This window comes from Lepidochelys olivacea (assembly GCF_965140295.1).
Source record: "Lepidochelys olivacea isolate rLepOli2 genome assembly, chromosome: 2".
In the NCBI taxonomy this organism is placed as follows: Eukaryota; Metazoa; Chordata; order Testudines; family Cheloniidae; genus Lepidochelys; species Lepidochelys olivacea.
Genome location: NC_140412.1, coordinates 76216998 through 76236521, shown reverse-complemented (window position 1 = coordinate 76236521; position 19524 = coordinate 76216998). Strand labels below are relative to the sequence as shown.

The 19524-nt window shown below is 40.2% G+C and overlaps 1 protein-coding gene across 2 annotated transcripts in view; it reads left to right on the top strand.

The window, feature by feature from the left end:
• ASXL3 (ASXL transcriptional regulator 3) overlaps nucleotides 1-9980 on the top strand; it is a 154588-nt gene extending 144608 nt beyond the window's left edge. For both annotated transcript variants that reach the window (XM_084618716.1, XM_084618715.1), the window contains one exon: nucleotides 1927-9980. In XM_084618716.1, the coding sequence (XP_084474842.1) occupies nucleotides 1927-5577 (3651 nt within the window). In that variant the 3' untranslated portion in view covers nucleotides 5578-9980. The remainder of the gene's footprint in view (nucleotides 1-1926) is intronic.
• Nucleotides 9981-19524: the final 9544 nt, after the last annotated feature.

The window sequence follows — 19524 nt, the reverse complement described above, 5'->3', positions numbered from 1 at the left end:
TGATGTTGCGAAGTAGGATTGAAAAAAATCTGCTTTTGAGCTGGAAAGCAAAGTGTTTCGAAGTAGCAGTGTACTTGAAGAAATGTGTTAATGTAAGTGTTATTAACTCAACTATTCAAGTAACTGATTTTTTTTAAAAATTAGAGGAGGAACAGAATTATTTAAGAGATTAGTTCTAGATGATGAAACCTTTTGTCTGTAGGTTGCTAGTTCAAACCCAGATGAAATCAGTAGTGTTGATTTTTGGTCACTATCTGCTGGGTATTCATTGGTATATGTGAAATTAGTTTGATCTCATTCCATTTCCCAGATGAGAAGTTTCCACATTACAAAACCACCACCATAACTAGTACTAATTGGCAGAGTCGGCAGACAGGCCAAGAATTGAATTGGCATGTAGAATGACTTGCTCTCTCCCTCAAGGTCAGGGTTGAGGCCCATTGGCAGAGCTGTGTGGGGAAAGTTATGCTGACACTGTCTATGCTGAACTGTGGAGATATATAAAATGCATATTACTACAGGACTGGAACTTTGAGTTACACTGCTTCCTAATAGAAAACCAGATTCTTTCAATCCCACACTGCATCATCAGATTGGTCCCCTGCTGGGAAAATGGCAGCTCCTACCAATAGAGAGCCCCAGAGACATTGAAGGAAGATACTGAAACAGCAGCAGGCATTTCTAAAATTTATTTTGGAAAATCATATGTTAATCATATCTTTATTTAATCAGTATTTAGCTTTGTAAGGTGGTGCCATTGATAACGGCTACCTTTCCTTGTAAAAATGACCCTGCCAATGTCCCAAATCATAAGGGCTCTTTTGTAGCTTTGACTTCCCTTAACTCACATTTATCACATGGCTATTTTTCCTGTAAATGTTACATAGCTCATCTCTCTACTACTCTCCAAAAGAAAGTCACCTCACTGATCACTGAGGCTCCACTAACCTGGACAGCTGAAAAATGTGTCCATTTTAAGAGGTTAAAATACTATTCTGCCTGGCTTGATGTGTTTAATAGAAGTGAATTCCACTGATTGTTGTTGGAGCTTGTTTTGGATGTGACCTCATGTCTCTTACACCCCAATCCTGCAAACACCCGTGCACGTGCTTATCTTTACGTATAATATGAGCCATCCCATTGATTTCAGTGAGATCATTCATGTATATACATTAAACACTGTATAAATATTTGCAGGATTGGGGTCTTAGTTCTCGATACACAGTAGTGAGCAGGTGATGCACCAGAAAGATACTACAGTGGGTGCCCTAAAATTAGGGTGCTAGGGACGGAAAAAAACATTTTTGTGATTCACCCCTTTTAAGTCTCAGTCAGGGATTGATCCTTGGTATGGTATGAATTACAGACTCAGAGGAATTTCAGACTCCTCCTAGCTGGAGGAAAGGTTTTTTAGTTGCATTTGATATTACAATAAATATTTGGTGTAACGAGGGAAAGATTAAGTGGTTACAGAGGCCTGAATGCCTTGGAATGAGGAGCAAAACCACTATGATTATTTTTCAAACATTTGCAGTAGATGTTAACTAGGAAGCCCTTTTCCAGTCCCATTGCACCTGACAGGTTGATCTCCAACTAGATACAGTGGAGATTAGGAAGATGTGATGAATTATATCAGATAACCATTGTATTTTATCACATTCAATCAACTTTCCTTCTCAACAAAAAGGTAGGTCTATGGAGGCAAATTCAAGTACTCATTACTTCTGTTGGAGAATGACAAAGTAGTAAAATGAACATATTGTTAACTTTTAGCATTTTTCTGTGTAAATACACTACATGGTAATTCTGATTCATCTAGTGTGACCTCTAATTTGCTATCATGCTCTGAACCGTTTAGAAGATAGCAGAGAAATTTAATATGTATGATATCCTATTAACATTGTTTTGTTTTCTTCTTCGTTTTAGATTCAACTTTCAAAAATTGGGCCACCTTTTATTATCAAGAGTCAGCCTGTTTCAAAACCAGAACCTAGGGTTTCCCCAAGTACATCAGTCAGCAGCGGGAGGAACACTGGGGCTAGAACTCTTGCAGATATCAAGGCAAGAGCTCAGCAAGCTAGAGCCCAGAGAGAGGCTGCAGCTGCAGCTGCTGTGGCAGCAGCTGCAAGCATAGTCTCTGGAGCAATGGGGAGTCCCTGTGAAGGTGGGAAGACAAGAACACTGGCACACATCAAGGAGCAAACAAAGGCCAAACTATTTGCTAAGCATCAAGCCAGAGCCCACTTACTTCAGACCAGTAAAGAAGCAAAGTCACAGCTCAGTTCAAAGGAAGGTCCTTCGTCCATAGACACCTCGACGACACCTGACACAAAGATTGAAGTTTCTACTGGTGTCATTATAGTTAATCCTAACTGCAGGTCTCCTAGTAACAAGTCTACTCACCTCCGTGAGACTAACACTTTACTGCAGCAGTCACTTAACACAGCTGCATTGCCAGAAACTGCTACGGACATATCCGTTCACAGTTCTGATGAAAACATACCTATGCCACAATTGTGTGAGAAAATTATCTCATCTACCTCCACTGAAAATAACAATGTGCCAGTGCTTTATAGTAAAAATTCAGTCCCTGTGTCTGTTTGCAGCACTGCTATGTCGGGAGCAATTCAAGAACTTCCCTTTGCAAGTTCTATTGATAAATCTTCTGTTTTAATGTCTGTTGACAGTACAAACACAACAATTTCGGCTTGTAATGTAAACATGCTGAAATCCACCCAAGGGGTCGATACTCCATGCATTGCCATTGTACCAAAATGTATTGATAACACTATTGTTCCAGCCTCAATAGACAGTACAGTCTTATCAAATTCAATTGATGAGAAAAGGTTGCCAGTATCAAGTAGCAGCGCAAATAATGCAGTCTCCAGTCAATATACCACTGTGCCAACTTCGTCCATTGCAAGTAATTTGCCAAATCATCTCCCAGGTAGTTCTGTACTGATTCCCCCAGTGGGGACTACTACTAGATTTTCTTCTGATAAGATAGCCATAACTGGATGCAGTGAGCAAAGTACTGTATCCATTAACACTACTGTTAGAGCAGCTTTAAGCTGCAGTGATGCGGCTACAGTAGTAGATTCTGTTGCAAGGCCACCAATTTCAATGTTTACTGGTAATATGGTGACAGTAAGTTCTTACGACAACACTGCTAAATTAAGTGCTGACAACTTGGAAAAAAGTTCTGGACCACGAAACCGAACAGATCTGTCCAGTAAATCTCAGCCAGTGAGCTTTACACAAACAGCCGTGAACAGGTCTATACCTTGTAAAGTCATTGTTGACCACACTACTACATTAAATTCCAGTTTGTCGCTGGCTGCTTCCATTGAAAATGCAGAAAACAGCATAGATCTGCAGAGCAGACTTGTGAGGGCAGAAACTGCCTTACAAAATATAGCATGTCCTCAGGTGTCTGTAATAAGCAGGCCTGAAATAGTCAGTAATGAAAGCCTTGAGCACAGTTCCAGCTTCATAACTGTTACAGCAAAACAAGAGGGAAAAACCTTGCAGACAGCTTGTACAAGTCTTCAAGAAGTGCCTCTTACTCCTCAAGATAAATTAATTGAGGTTGTTGCCCCCAGTCAAGGTTTTGTAGAGCAGTTACGAGGTCCTTCAGCCTTTAAAAGTGAAGCAGATGCTGCCTGTGTCAATCAGTTTAACACTAATAACAGAATATGCTGGCATGATGAAGAGGCAATGCACACAGACCAGCCAGTGGTCAGCCATCTTAACCCAAATAAGCATAAAGAATATACAGAGCAAAACTGTTTAAAAAATGTCAAAACTGAGCCTTCAAGTTACACGCAGATGTCAGAGTTGCAGTCAAGGAGTCTTATGACTAGCATCACTGTTCCTGTTAAATCAGAAACTACCGAATCTGACAAATGCTTTAGGATGGACACTGAAGATTTTACAGGATCTGAAATGCCTCGCCAGACTGCAGAAATAGCCCCGAGTGCACAGCTGACACAGACCTCCAAGACATCTGTTACAGACACTATGGAGGACTCTTTGTCATTGACAACAGAAACCCTAAAAAGAGTTACAAGTGCTGGAAGCTCTAGCTGTCGTTTGTCATCAGTTGAGGCCAACAATCCTCTAGTGACACAGTTACTGCAAGGCAACCTGCCTTTGGAAAAGGTGCTGCCACAGCCCAGATCCGGAGCCAAACTAGAGATTAACAGGCTCCCCTTGCCTTTGCAAACTACCTCAGTGTGTAAAACATCAGCATCTGAGAGAAGTCTGGTTGAAAATCCTTCCAGCTCACCCAATCCAGATGGTAAAGGATTTACAGCAGGCGGCCTAGCCCCACTGCAAATCAGAAAGCGTGACAACCATCCAAAGAAGCGGATGGCCAGGACTGTGGGGGAGCACACTCAAATGAAATGTGAGCTTGGAAAGCTATCAGTGGACACAGATGTTAAAGTGGCTCCTTGTGTAATCGGTTCCAATACGAATCAACTAGGGCATGGTCAGCCATTTAAACAAGAGTGGCTGAGCAAACATGCTGTTCAGAACAGAATTGCTCACAGTCCAGAGATCAAGCAGCAGAAGAGGCCACTGCCTTCGTGCAGTTTCCAGCAGAACTTATTTCACATTGACAAAAATGGCAGTTTTCATGCAGAAGCTAGTACCTCACAGAGACAGCATTTTTACCAAATGTCCATGGCTGCAAGAGGCCCCATTCCTACGGCAGCTTTGTTGCAAACTAGTTCAAAAGTGCCATCTGGCTGCAATGCATTTGCTTTCAGTAGGCACCTGGAACAGAAGGGTTTGGGAGAGGTCAATATTTCTGCAGCAGCTCACCAGCTGAGGCTAGGAAGTGTTTTTTCCCCTCATGTTCAAATTAAGGAAGGTGATGACATTGCTAGTGCCTCACAAACTCTCCAGAATAAAGCGTTAGTGCACCCTCCTCCTCCTCCCCCTATTCCAAACACAGAAGTCCCATCTGATCAAAAGCAACTGACAGTTACTATGGAAACCACTAAAAGGCTTAGTTGGCCTCAGCCAGCAAGCATCTGTAGCAATATAAAATCTGAACCTATTTCTTTTGAGGAAGGTTTAAGCAGCAGCTGCGAACTGGGCCTAAAACAAGCTTCCTACGATCAGAAGGAAGTAAAAGAACAGTTAAAAACATTTGCATTAAAAAATGCAGATTTCTCTTCCTATTTACTTTCTGAGCCACAGAAGCCTTTTACCCAATTAACGACTCAGAAAATACAAACACAGCACCCGCAGCAGCAGCAGCAGCAGCAGCTCTGTGGAAATTATCCAGCTATACACTTTGGTAGCACAAGCTTCAAAAGGGCAGCATCTGCGATTGAAAAATCTATTGGAATTTTGGGAAGTGGCTCAAACGCTGCTACAGGTCTGTCTAATCAGAACGTTCCGATTCCGGTTCAGAAATTTGCTGACAGCAGCAATGCAGATGAACTGGAACTGAAATGCTCTTGCAGGCTGAAAGCCATGATAGTGTGCAAAGGCTGTGGAGCCTTCTGCCATGATGACTGCATAGGCCCTTCAAAACTGTGTGTAGCTTGTTTGGTTGTACGGTAGAAACTGAGTCAAAGATGCAGTATCCCTTCTCAGCATGGGAGAGCAGAACAAAGAAGTGGAGAAATTGAAACATTTTAGGCCTTTTTTTTTTTTTTCTGGTGATGCTTTGTTTCAGAATTTAGTTATTTCTGCTTGCATGACATTCCCTGGAAAGAAGAAGAAACCATTAGAATTTCTTTTAAAAAAAAAAATACTTGTTATTAAGCTTCTATAAGCTTCCTTGCTGTCTAAAAGAAAAGGTATTAAAATGTCATTCCTAGCTTCTATTTATTTGCACAAAGTGCAGCACACTCTTTCCCCACTTATATATTATGATAGCAGACCCTCTAGGTTAAGAATAACAGGTTAGTTGTATTCTCATGATTTCTAATTGCTGGGGTACTGCAAGTACAGAGATAACAAGATGACTAACAAATTGAGTAAAGACTGCTTTGGGTAAAGTAGCTTGGTGTTCTGTTACAAATCACCATCAGAGCTACTAAATTGACTTACAGTTTTTCTAATGATGATTGCTTTCTTGAACCCACCTTTACCATCCATGACTAACTTATAGACGGTCAACCTAGCAAAAGAGAGAGAGACTTTAGACAGATTTGATTACAGGAGTTTGCTCACTCCTACACAAAGCATTATGGAGGTAAGGTTTTAATTATCAGCTGTTTTTGTTGATTCCCTGAGAATTAGATTTGTAAATGTGGTTTGATTAGCTGGACCATGTCTAGAACCTTCTTGGCTTTAATGGAGTGTAGAGGAAGTAACGACTTCTCTTAGAGAGCTCTCTTTTCCCCTCTCTCCCCAAACCTTCCCTGTACACCTATTGAGCTATCAATCCCAAACACATATATGGGTCAGTCTAGGTAACAAACAGGTTTTGGATTTCAATAGCATTTCCATGGCCTAAGGTTGATCCTAAGGTATAATTAATGATTTGAGGACAGATTATAATTGTGTGTTGAGCTGAATAGTAGAAAATCAGTTATTTTCCCTCCTATATGATTTACTATCTATTTACATATGTTTGAGTTTTGACTTTTAAAAAAACTTATTTTCAAAAATGACTTAACACTACCTTTTTTTATTAAAGTTTTCAGACCACTTACAGTATAATTTGGAGAGTTGGGAGTAAAGAGGTGGGGGTTTTTTTTAAAGGGATACTGCATCTTTTAAATAATCTTCAGTATTTATCCAGTACTGTATTTATGTTGAGGACTACAGCTGCATTCCAGATGCATTAGTCACCATAACATTAGAGGACAACAGCAGTAATTTTGGGGCCCTGTCCACCTAAAAGGAAAATATTATAAAGGGATAAAGCACATGCAGCTGTTGGGGACAGGAAAAAATTCTGCTATTTTTTTTTTTTTTTTTACTCCAGATTCAAGAACACAAAATGTGCAGTACGAGTACCCCATATGCTGACATACGATTGTGACCACCCAAACAAATATGAGCATAGAGAACACCGTAATTTTTACCATTGCAGTAGAACCTCACTAATACATACACCTTACCATCTGCACAAAAAACGGACATTCTATCCCTAGTTCTCAGTGAAACATGTAATAGCAGTGATTTGAGGTCTCGTATTACTCAGATTTTAGTATTTATACAAAACATATAACACTACACATTTACTGGTATATCCTGAAGTATTAACACGAACGATAAAACTGTCAAGTGAAAAATACACTATATGATCCATTATACTTGTTTATTTATGATATTTTCTTGCTTACTAATTTATAATTATTTAATTTGTAATCGATCTCCCTGGCATCAGTGCATATTAGTGAGGTTCTGCCATATATGCAAATCACATTTATTTTCTTTTGGGACCATTTTTACAAACATAAAATATACTGTTCCTTTTGATTGTCTTTAAAAATTCATTGGAACATTGTAGGAAGTACATTCCTGCCATAAGAAGTTCTGTGGTGCAACTAGAGTTCTGTTTACTGTAGTAGTGACATCTAAGTATTAATTTTTGACACCATGTGATCCAAAGCTATTGATGATTCCATTAACAATATTGTTGCTGATACAGTAATATATTTTCTGTATACAAAAGCACTCCTTTTTGAAAGGTGAAAATCACACAGATTTTCCAATTTTTCAAATCTTTCTGTGGAATGAAAAACAAACCAAAAATAAACAGTTGAAAAGTAATTTCCAGTGGTGTGCTGATAGCTACCCAAATGGGAGCTATGATGGTCACATGGATAAACATGAGTATATTGTAGTCATGCATACCAAACCATATTTAAGGAGCCTTCTGTATTGGACTTATATCCTATTGTATTTACATATGGTAGAGGTAGAATTTATTCCCTTAAATAAACAGATTGGCCAGTTCTTAAAATCATGATAACCTGTGTTTATATGAACCCTCTGAGAGCTGGGAATCTTTTTACATCTGGCTCAGAATCCCTTGTCCACAGCACGTATCATTATCTGTTTTTACTTGCAACTGGAAATGTATTCTACCCGTGACTGACATGGTATTGAAAGAAAATGCAGCATCCAGAAATGTTTTGTTTTGAATGACTGGTAAGGGAGTGAATAATATGATATAATATTAATTCATGTCGATGGCATCTTTGTACTGTGGTTGTAGTTTGCATATTTGACATACGATAAAATGTTATATAAAACTGATTTGGGCAAAATGATGCTAAATAATATAACACAGTTGGCCAAACCCCTTCATGGTGCCATCGCATTGACTTCTATTGGACATCGGTGGAGTGGCTTTAGGAATGAATTTGACCCACTATTTAGAAACATCTTGTGAGTGGTGTCAGTGATTTATAGCCATGGTGTAAAATTACAAATGCAGCTAAATGATTTAGGAGCCTGAGTCTCATTGACTTTTAATTTGAAAATGGGACTTATGTTCCTAAATCATGCAGATGCTCTTGAAAATTTTACCCTCCTAAGATTAGAACTGAATTTTGGATTGCTTCTGTTTTTGTCTAATTTTGTCCAGATTTCAATCCCCATGTCACTCTGGTTTGTTAGTGATCGTGCGGTTTGCACTGTTGAACACTTAAGATTTATGCACTGAAAAGTGGTGAGAAGAAGCATTACTTAAGAAGACACCTCTATGTGTTTGCGTGTGTCAGTCCATCCATCCTTCCTGCAGGAATAATTTACACACATGCATTTTTGGAAAATATCTGAAGTTTTTTCCCTAGTTGCAGCACTTTTGGGAGAGAGGAAGAAAGACTCTTGTGCTCCTTCCTTCCTTTTTTTTTAATCTGCGTATTTTTGAGGTGTGTAATTAACATTAGGGCATTTGTAGTGTGTATGTTTCTGTTCCTGTGCAGAACTAATTTTCCGGTCAGAAATTCCGTTAGTTGAAATAATGTAAAAAAATTGGTGAACTGGGCACTTCATTTCAGCATTCTGTTTACCTGCTGAGATTTAGCACGTGAAATTAATTAACTTAAAAATAAGGTAGAGCCATAAAGCAGAATTATGTCCCTTTTCTTGATGAGGGTTCTGTGTTGTTAGGGTAAACTACAGAATGTTCAGATTTTTTCAGGGTCCTGGAATTCCTTGCACAGTTTATAAACTGGTGCATATGGTGCTTTGTAATGCAGTTTCTGAAGTAAAATTATCTTATGCTGCACCTCCCTTCCCCTTACAAACACACGCACAATTTCAGAATAGTTATTGTAGCCTCTGGTTTAGCAGTTTTACCAAGGTGTGGTGAAGTACCAGGATGAACACTCAAAAGCTCAAAAATGTCATCTAAAGGGATCATCTTAGCTGACACATGTGAACGGCCCTGCTTTAAACACTGAATGACTTTCTACAGTTTTGTGACAGCAGCACAGCGGTTTTTTATCTGTGTTTCTGTAGAACTTTGGGGGGAAGTAAATAATATTCAGTGTGGATAATCATGGACCTGTGTAGCTAAATGTTTCTGAATCTAAAAATCCTGTTGTCTTCAGTAATCATGCTTTTGTCACTGTAAAACCAACATTTTTAGTCTAATTTAAAGGAGCTGCTTCTTTTATAGCACATAATATTTCGCTTTGTACTATATTTGATAGTTACAGAATAATTTAGTCTGTAGAATAACTTTGTCGTATTTGTAATGTTCATGAATGTTACAAGAAAAGTGCTTTACTTTGTTGCCATAATTCTCTTGTACTGCTGTAAAATATTTCTTCTGCTTTACAGAAACCTAACTCAATTCACAATTTCAGTACAGGGTTTTTTGTGTTTTTTATTTTGTTTTATTTGTCAGTATTTTTAATGTTTACATCTGTTTGACATTAGCCATTCAATGCCTTTTTAGGGCAGTATTACTCCTGGAGTGTAACAACAATGTGAAATCAACCCATACTTAACAGGCATGAGAAATACAGATTTAAGGGGGAAATCCCTAACATGCATAGATTTTTTTTTTTTCATTAACATATGGAGAAGTAAAAACCGTCCTTCAATCCTCTACCAAAGAAAACATTATTCCCACAGGAAAAGCTCAGAAATGGTTCTCTGAATCCTCGGAAGGGGGAGTAGTTGATTTCAGTGGGGTTGCTACAATTTAATACTGTTATGCTTGCTTTGTTACCTGACTAAATGTGACTGAGGGCAAGAAGCATTTTAACAATTTTTTTTTAAAGACAGTGTTTTCTTTAGAAATCAGGGATCATGCTTTCTTTAATGGTGCTCTTCATTTTTTATTTAAAAAAAAACAAAAACAAAAAACATTTGTTGCCTACAAAAATGACCACTCACAAAACCATACATTAAATAAATTGAGTTGTCTCCATATTTTCTCTCTTCTCCCTCCCCTTTTCCTCTTCCTGGTCCCCTGAAAATAACAACATGGGCTTCAATATTAAAATATTCTGGAAAAAAATAAAGAGATAAAATATATTTGTCATATGTTTTTCTTTTATGTTCAGTACGTTATGTGGGGTATTCTGTCTGAACGTTGTACGTTCATTGAACATTCCAGTCAGTGAAGGAGAAACAGAAGTGGAAAATCTGTACTTTTAAAAGTTGATGACCATTTATTGTATGATTGAGACTTAGCAGTATCTGATATAGCATAGCTATGACCATATTGAAATAATGAAAATAAAACTGGCTGTTAGTATTTTGAGTTTTTAAGTAGAAGATTTACAGAACATAAAGAATAGATTAGCTGCATTGTCTTTCAGGGCAACTCCTAGGTATATACTAGGTATTTTTGGGAACCTGATTCTGTCAGCACACGAGCACCACATCCTTTTGTGATCTCCCCCTCCCCTTTCCCACCAACAAAGAAGAACTTAAAAATCCATACCTTAGTGGCCCTTCGATAACAGGTTCCCAGTTCAAACGCGTTACCCAGTGATGAAACCAGAGTTGGCTTTTAAACTCTGCTAGACAAAAAGGAAATAGAAATAGAGTGGAGAATTCATTACATTACAAACAAAATGTTTCTAGAACTTTTTCCTTTGAAAGAGCTTTGCAAACATAAACCAGCTGGTAGGGATAAGAGGGTGGACAGCAAGTAATTTTTTCACAGGCCCGCTCAAAAATGCTAAGGCCAGCACTTCCTGAATCCCCAATGCCTTGCTGCACCTTTCCACAATTATTATTATTATTATTTGATTAGTGGTAGCACTTCAGGTCACCAGTCATGCATCCGGGCAACATTGTGCTAGGCACTGTACAAACAACAAAACAAAAAGACAGTGCCTGTCCTAAATAGTTGTTGTACTGTGACTCCCCCACCCACCTGCTGGGCACTCTTACCTCCAGTTGTGCTTTTCAGGTTATCCAAGTCTGCCAGGGGTCTCAGGGAGGGTCTTGCAAAGCCTGGGGCTAACCTTGTTTTATTTAATAATAGTTGTTCAGCCATAGGCTGCAGTAGTTTTTATCTTAACTCTTTAGGTGAATGGAGGAATTCAAATTAGAATTTCTATACATTTAAGAACTACCTGTTTACTTTTGCACCTATGTTAATTTTAAAAACCTTCTAAAATAGCTTTTGGCAAAATTTTATTTAAACTTTTTAAAATAACATTTTATAGTATTTTGTTTTTCTAGAGTATCTTCTGTCTGCGCGTCCCACTCAGAGTTCCCCAAACAGTAATAAATTAGTCTTCACAACACTCTTTTGAGTTATCCTCACTTTGACAGTTGGGGAAATTGAGCTCCAGAGAAATGAAATGACTTGCCAAGGTCACACAGGAAGTCCATAACAGAACTGTGGGGAGAGGGGGAAACCACGTATCTTCTGCTTCCTCGTCCTATGCTTTAACCAGAGGATTATTTTGTATAAGTTTAAAATAAATTATGGATCATTTTAAAATAAACAGCAGTGGGCCTTAATTGTCTGCCATAGTTAGTGGTGAGGAAGGGAGTGAGAAGGAAAAACATTTTACTTCAAAAATAGCAGCAGTGCAGTTTAATGTTCATGGAAAACTCGGGGGGTGGGAGGGAGTTGCCTTCCCCTGCAGCATGGGGCACGGGGCATTTGCAGGTTTAAACTAGTGTAGATGGTAGACTCCACATTCCACCTTCTCTGTATGTGTATATATATAGCTTCTTACTATATGTTCCATTCAATGCATCCGATGAAGTGGGCTGTAGCTCACAAAAGCTTATGCTCTAATAAATTTGTTAGTCTCTAAGGTGCCACAAGTACTCCTGTTTTTTTTTTTTTGGTAGATTCTTTGTAACTGGAAGTCTTTAAATCATGCTTTGAGGACTTCAGTAACTCAGCCAGAGGTTAGGGGTTCTGTGGCCTGCAAAGTGCAGGAGGTCAGACTAGATCAGGGGTGGGCAAACTTTTTGGCCTGAGGGCCATATCAGGGTTGCAAAACTATATGGAGGGCCAGGTAGGGAAGGTTGTGCCTCCCCAAACAGCCTGGCCCCTGCCCCCTATCTGCCCCCCTTCCACTTCCCACCCCCTGACTGCTCCCCTCAGAACCTCTGACCCATCCAACCCTCCCCTGGTCCTTGTCCCCTGACCACCCCCTCCCGGGACTCCCAACCCTAACCGCCCCCCGGGACTCCACCCCCTATCCACCCCCCCTTCTCCCTGTCCCCGGACTGCCCCACCCCCTGACAGGCCCCCCCAGGACTCCCAAGCCTATCCAACCCCCCCAGTCCCTCTCCCCAGACCACCCCCCACCCCCAAACCTCCACCCTATTGAACTCCCCCTCCCCCCATCCCCTGACTGCCCCCTGGGATCTCCACTCCCCGCCCCCTTACCGTGCCGCCGCACTGCCCAGCAGGAGCAGTGGGCCAAAGCGCTGGCGGTGCAGCACGCTGAGGCTGTGGCAGAGGGGGGAGAGCAGGGGAGGGGCTGGGGGTAGCCTCTCCGGCCGGGAGCTCAGGGGCTGGGCAGGATGGTCCCGCAGGCCGTAGTTTGCCCACTTCTGGACTAGATGATCATGAAAAGTCTGAGTCTACAGTGCTATATAGGTTAATATTCATCCTGATTCTTCAACATTGCTCTCTGTCTATCCAAAGAATCTATATCTGTACTACCAGCAGATGGAGACAGGAGAAAGTCTTGTGCAGATTGTCTAGGCAGGTAGAGCACCAAAATCTGACCCAAAGAAATTACCATTTGGTTAGTTTCTGCTGATGAATCACATGTAGCTGGCTTGTTTAACTGGGAAGTAAATTGTCACCCAGGAAGAAGTTGGGGAGAGACAGTTAATGTTGGGTTGAGAAGTTGGGGGATTGGAAGGATCATAAGATTCCCAAGAGAAATAGAGAACATGAAAATGTGGTGGGATTGTGATGTGTAATAGTTGAAACACATACACATCTAGGCATTGTTGTAGACACCTAGGGATGTGTTGTGGACATTGCAGGGAGTATGGGCTAGGACTATGTGTATCTCACAAAAAAAGACCCCTTCTTCAACTGGGGGGGGTGTCCTGACTAGCAAATTATTATGGGGAAGTGTTTGTAGTGGGTGAGATGGCCCCTGTCATGTGCATTATGAACCATCCAGTTCCATGGGAGGTCAGGCAGCTGTCCGTAGCAGATTAGGAAGTATAGATAATATTCGCAGCTGTCAAAGACCATGTAAATGGCGGGTTGGTCCATATTGTAACACATGATATTCCAGGCCACTTAAACAGGTTGAGGAAAGTGAGTTAATGGCAAGAGATCAAATGGACAATAAAATGTACAAGATCAGTAATGATTGGTGACTTCAGCTACCAAGTATTGACTGGTGAAATGTCTTACTGGGACAAAACTTAGAGAAACAGTTTCCTGACATCTAAGTCCTTCCTGTTCTTTGCCTATGTCATGTAATAGCATCCTGTGGGCTATAATACTTTGGTCTCATTTTGGTTGTTGGATTTGGTGTGCGGATGCTGAGTGGTGTTGGTGCCCTATGTTATACAGAGGGTCAGTCTAGATGATCTCATGGTCTATTCTGGTCTTAAATTCTATAACTGACACCATAAATGTTAACCTTATGGCACAACTTCTTTGAGAAACAGGAGGGGCTACTCTTCGCATAGTCCTAAGCATCAGAGTAGAATTAGCCAAAGTAGTAACTGTAATATAATTAAGTTAAACATTTCACTAGTAGGGATTGTACCAAAAGCTATCACAACAAACTTTAGGAAGACTGCTTCAAAAAATAAAGTAAGTTATGAATGAAGTGGCTGAACAGCTAACAAAAATATGCAATCTGTCTTTAAAATAAGATGATATACTAGAGGACTGGAGAATAATCGACACTGTATCTCCCTGTTAAATAGGCCCTAGTTGTAATTTTGGGAATACATACAAGTCATTTCAGTATCAAGTAAATTAGCTGGAGGTGAGCAGTGAGGTGACATAATCTGTGGACAACACAAAATTAGGTTAGTTTAAATTATAGATTGTGAGGGTTTATAGACTAACCTAAGCAAGCCTTCATACATCTATTTCTCAGTAACTGCAGCAATATGGGTCTGATTCACTGCTGCTCTGCACCTTGTGTAGTTATTGACACTAGTGCAAAGTGAGTGTAAAAGGCTATGAGATCACAATGGTCATGCTTGATGTCCACTTTGAACTCACAGTACGCTGATGCAAATGACTATGCAAGGTGCAAAGGAGTGGTGAACTGAACCCTCATACTTAGTGATGTGACTTCTGGGCAGCTGATGCCAAAGGATTGCAACTGGGAAACAAAAAAGGTATTCAGAGAATCTACTAAAAAAAATCAAATCATGGTGTTGTGTGTGTTTCTATTGACTAGCTATTTGCTTAGAATGTGCTGATGTTGGCTTTCAATCAGAATGACTATGCAGAAGGAATGCATAATGACCAGGAATCTCTGCACTCTTAACCAATCAACCAAAGTGCAGAAAGACCACACTCATGCTGTTGATAAAAGCACAATGCAGTAATGCCCCCTGTCAACTGGCCAAGGAGCAGCTTTTCCTGAAGAAGAAGAAAAAATGTTCTGTCATCCTACCTAAGAGAGAAGAGCCCAGGTTTGACCGACACTGTATTGTGGAGGAAGTTAATGTAAATAATACATTTTAAAAATCCTTATTTCAAAAAATCATTATGATGTTGGATGGTGAGCATTCCTAGTAAATGTAAGTGCATTTTCAGATATGGATTTTGTTGTAAATTTGTGTTTGGAAATTATGAATAGTGAGGAAAAGTTTATAGAGGGCCTGATTGTTAGAGACAGTTTTTCTTTGGGTATACTCAGTTTTGGATTATAATCATGTCCACTTTTTAAAATTTTAAATGTCACTAGTGAGCTGTCTGTGTTTACACCCACAAAGGAAGGCCCAGATTATAATGCCAAAGTGAACTTCATGAGTTGTCCCATTGAATTAAATGGGTGTGCCTCGAATAAGATGTTACCCAATGTGAGTAAGTATACCACAATTCTATCCCTAAGAAGTTGGGTGTCCACTCATCTTTATTACTAACTTCTTACAGTTGCATTTGGATGTGAAATTGACCAGCAAAGGGTGAGTTGAAGGCTGGCTGAAATCAGATCCATAATGCTGGACATATATAGCTTAGGTTCAGGTCAGTGGTAATGGTCTAAATCAACCATAGGGATTTTATTAACCCTTTGATACAGGAATATGGATTTTTCTGTCCTAATTTACTACTGCAATTTGTAGAAAAACTGGAATTGCAGGTCTAATGTAGCTATGGTTTGATCATTACCTGTTTCATGGCATTTCTCATTAGTCCTTATTGTTTGGTTACTTGTCAAGTTCGTTCTCTAAGCGCAGAAACAGAAAGGTTGCTGCTTTCACTGTTTTCTTCAGAGTTACTTTTTGCTGTCTATCTTACTGGAGATAGAGTGATTTCCAATGCTCTTTGGTTCTTTTTTCTTCTGACTACACATGCAGTATCTGTTAGTCTTAAGTCTGAAATGCCAAATTCTGCCTTAGAGTAGACAAGGAAAAAAGCAGAAAACTATGACTGCGGGAAGAATTGCTGACCCCACTGTGACAGGTTGCTCCCCTTAGAATGCGACCTGATTTACTAGGATCCCCTGAGCCTGCCTGTTCTGCCAGCCTAAGCACCCTTTTTACCTGCCTTGCTGAGCCAGGCTATTACGCCTTCTCCAGCACACACACAGGCAGAGCCACACCCAACTGCAGAATGACAGACACTGAGATCAACTCTGGGAAGACTCAGCTTAAAGGACTTGCCCCAGCACTCAGGTGTCCACCTCCCTTGGAGTGCAGACCCAAAGGCATATTATGAAATCCGCCTCCTCCCTCAACGTGGAGGAAGGTATGCACAGCCTCTTACTGCCCCCTTGCCTCCACCCCCCAATTATGAATTGCATGAACGGGCTTATATGATAAACTACAAAAGCTGAATTTTAAGTGGTTAAAGAGAGAGCAAACAGAACAAAGCAAATTACTAAGCAAATAAAAGAAAACACGCAAACTAAGCTTGTTTCACTAAAGAAATTGGTTACCAATAGTATTTCTCACCCTAGATATTGTTGCAGGCAGACTACAGAAAGTCTTGAAAGGCAGCTGCACTGTTCTCCAGCTTGAGAACTTACTACTTATTACTCACAAGCTAGATGCCCTTCCAGCTTGGGCTCAACCCTTCTCTCCCCAGTTCAGTTCTTGTTTCCAGTTATTTCACAGTGTCTCTTTGGGTGAGGAGGCAGAGGAGAACCACAATGATGTCACTCCCACGTCTTATATAGCTCTTGTGTATTGCTGGACCCCTTTGTCTCCCAGTGGAAGAACACTGGCATTCCAAGGGCTGGGTCCAGTACCAGGTGACTCAGACCCATGTCTCTGCAGGGCTGTAGCAGCCATTACTTGTAGGCTGTCTGGAGTGTCCACAGGAACACTAAGTTCTTTCATAGTCCATTGTCTTTGCTGATGGGTCATTAGCCCTGTCTGGCTTTTCCATTGTTGTACCTGAAGGGCTAGCTGGGGTGACACCCAAAGTAACACATTTGAAATACAGATACATTGTCAATATTCCTAACTTCAGATACAGAAAGGATACTGGCAAACAAATTGGATAATCACATTCAGTAAATCATAACCTTTCTAATGACATCTTACATGAGCCATCTTGAATAAGGTATCAGTTATGTCATATCCATATCATAAGCATATTTTCAGAAAGAATATGGAGTGAAACATCACAGCCACTATTTATGAACCTTTTTGCAATTTCATGTTTTCTGCATAAGCTAAGTTTCTGACTTTTTCATGAATCAAAACATCATAATATAAATACTTCCACAGTGTCCTTATTAATGCAGCCACTCTCTCATGTCTCCTTTTTTCTGCTCCTCTTTCTTCTATCTCTCCTCCATATCTGCTTTTCTCCTTGCTATCCTTTCAAACTGTGGCCACTTCTGTATATCTTCAGGGTGTGTCATGAGCTTCTTCTGTTACATATGCTCCAGCTGAGCTGGTTCCTCCATTCTGTTTTCCAGGTTTGCTGGCCTCCTCGCTGTCACTCACATTCTGGAAGTGGCAGACGGATTTGGGTCTTTTAGGGTATGTCTACACTGGAATTAAAAACCTATGGCTGGCCTATGCCAGCTGACTCTGGCTCATGGGGCTGTTCAATTATGATGTAGATGTTCGAGCTCAGCCTGAACCCCTGCTGAAGGACCCTGTGAGATGGGAGGGTCCCAGAGCTTGGGCTGTAGCCCAAGCCTGAATGTCTACATTGCAATTAAACATCCCCTTAGCCTGAGCCCCACGAGCCCAGATCAGTTGGCATGGGCCAGCCGCAGGTGTCGAATTGCAGTGTAGACATATCATACCCTTAGGGTATGTCCATACAGCATTTTGGAACCCATGAAGCAAGCCTCCCAGCCTGGGTCAAATAGAATCCAGCTAGCAGGGCTCACTGTGCACTCTAAAAATAGCTGTGTTGACACTGCCTTGAAGTTGCAGCTCAGGCTCTGAAGCCTAGAGAAGGGGGTGGGCCTCGGCTGGGAGGTTCACTCCTGCAGGCTCAAAAATGCTGTGTAGACACTTACCCATTTTAGAGTATATCTTCATGGTGAATAATTCTGGAATAGCTATTCCTGATTAACTCCTTCAGTGGATACACCAGAATAAAAGTATCTACACAGGGAGTTAATCAGGAATAGCTATTCTACTTTAAATTCACACCCTATCTTAATCTGAATTAATTTATCTGGGTAGACAAACCCTTAATATAGACCCCCTACCATCACTAGTCTCTCACCGCTGCTTATACTGAAAGGATGATAGGGGGAAGCCCAGAACATGGTGTTTTGGAGAGCAGAGATGGTTCCTATATGGACTGGTATGTTACACCAGCAAAATAACCACTATGCACAACCACATATGCTATACCAGCTTAGCTTGATCTCTGGTTACATTGTTTTGTTTCCTTAGCACTGTCACCTGACAGTAGTAAAGAATGACCAAAAAAATTGCTTTCTTCTAACACTGAACCAGAAATTTTATTAGAATAAGGACAAAGCTATTCTGTCTCTCTCCCCCTCTCACTGTCTTTCATTTTTGAGCTTCTGATAGAACCTTTTCTGGCTTTTGTGCCTGGCTCCCTGCTACAGATTGAAAGAATTTGTACCTGTATCCTTGCAAGTCCTAATATAATATTTCATATTATTGGATTATACCAGCCTCAAGAAAATAAAAGCTCATCAGTTTCTGTCAAAGGGTGTGCAACGAAGAGAGAAGTGGAAATCTTCACTTGATGAATATACCTTTCATACCATCTATGGCCTTTCTAAGGAAATGTGTACGTAAGTATTGTAGAGTAAACAAAGTGTCTTCCTGGTAATTTATCTCCACAACCCACCTATCAGTCCTGCCAGTTGGTGAGCAACTGACCTGCCAAAAAATCCAACACCATTTGGTGTATAAATCATGAGCTTGAGAATGGTGTATGATATATCCAAATGGGGTCTGTCAGAATAATGTTTTTCAGTGGATAGGCAGAAAGTTAAAGGTTTTATTATAAAAATAGAAAATGAATCTAGAATTGTGATAAGTGTAAGTTTCTTGAGCAAAACTCACTTAAAATAATAAAAGGCATATAACTTTGGGGGAAATTATTTAATTTAGACTTAAATGACTTAGGCACCACACAGGCATCTGTAATTGCTAATAATGTTAAATGTCTTTCCTGAAGTGCATGCTGAATGAGTCAAGCTTCCTCATTATTTTCACTTCTTTTTGATACCGTGCTATAGCTGTGGCAGAGGTGACTGGACTCAGGAAGGTTTCTTTAAATGGAGATGCAGATATAAAAAGCAACTTTTTAAATGGCCAGTCACAAGTTATCTATAACTGATTCTAAGTAACCTAGTTCTAGGGGTCTCAATTTTATCAAGATATTTGGCATTAGAATTGCAATATAAAAATAACTTCTCAAAATCAAAAGTTTTACTGATGGAGCTCTGTCCTGGGCTAAAGATATCAGAAGGCTGATAGTGAATAAATTTGATATCTTAATTT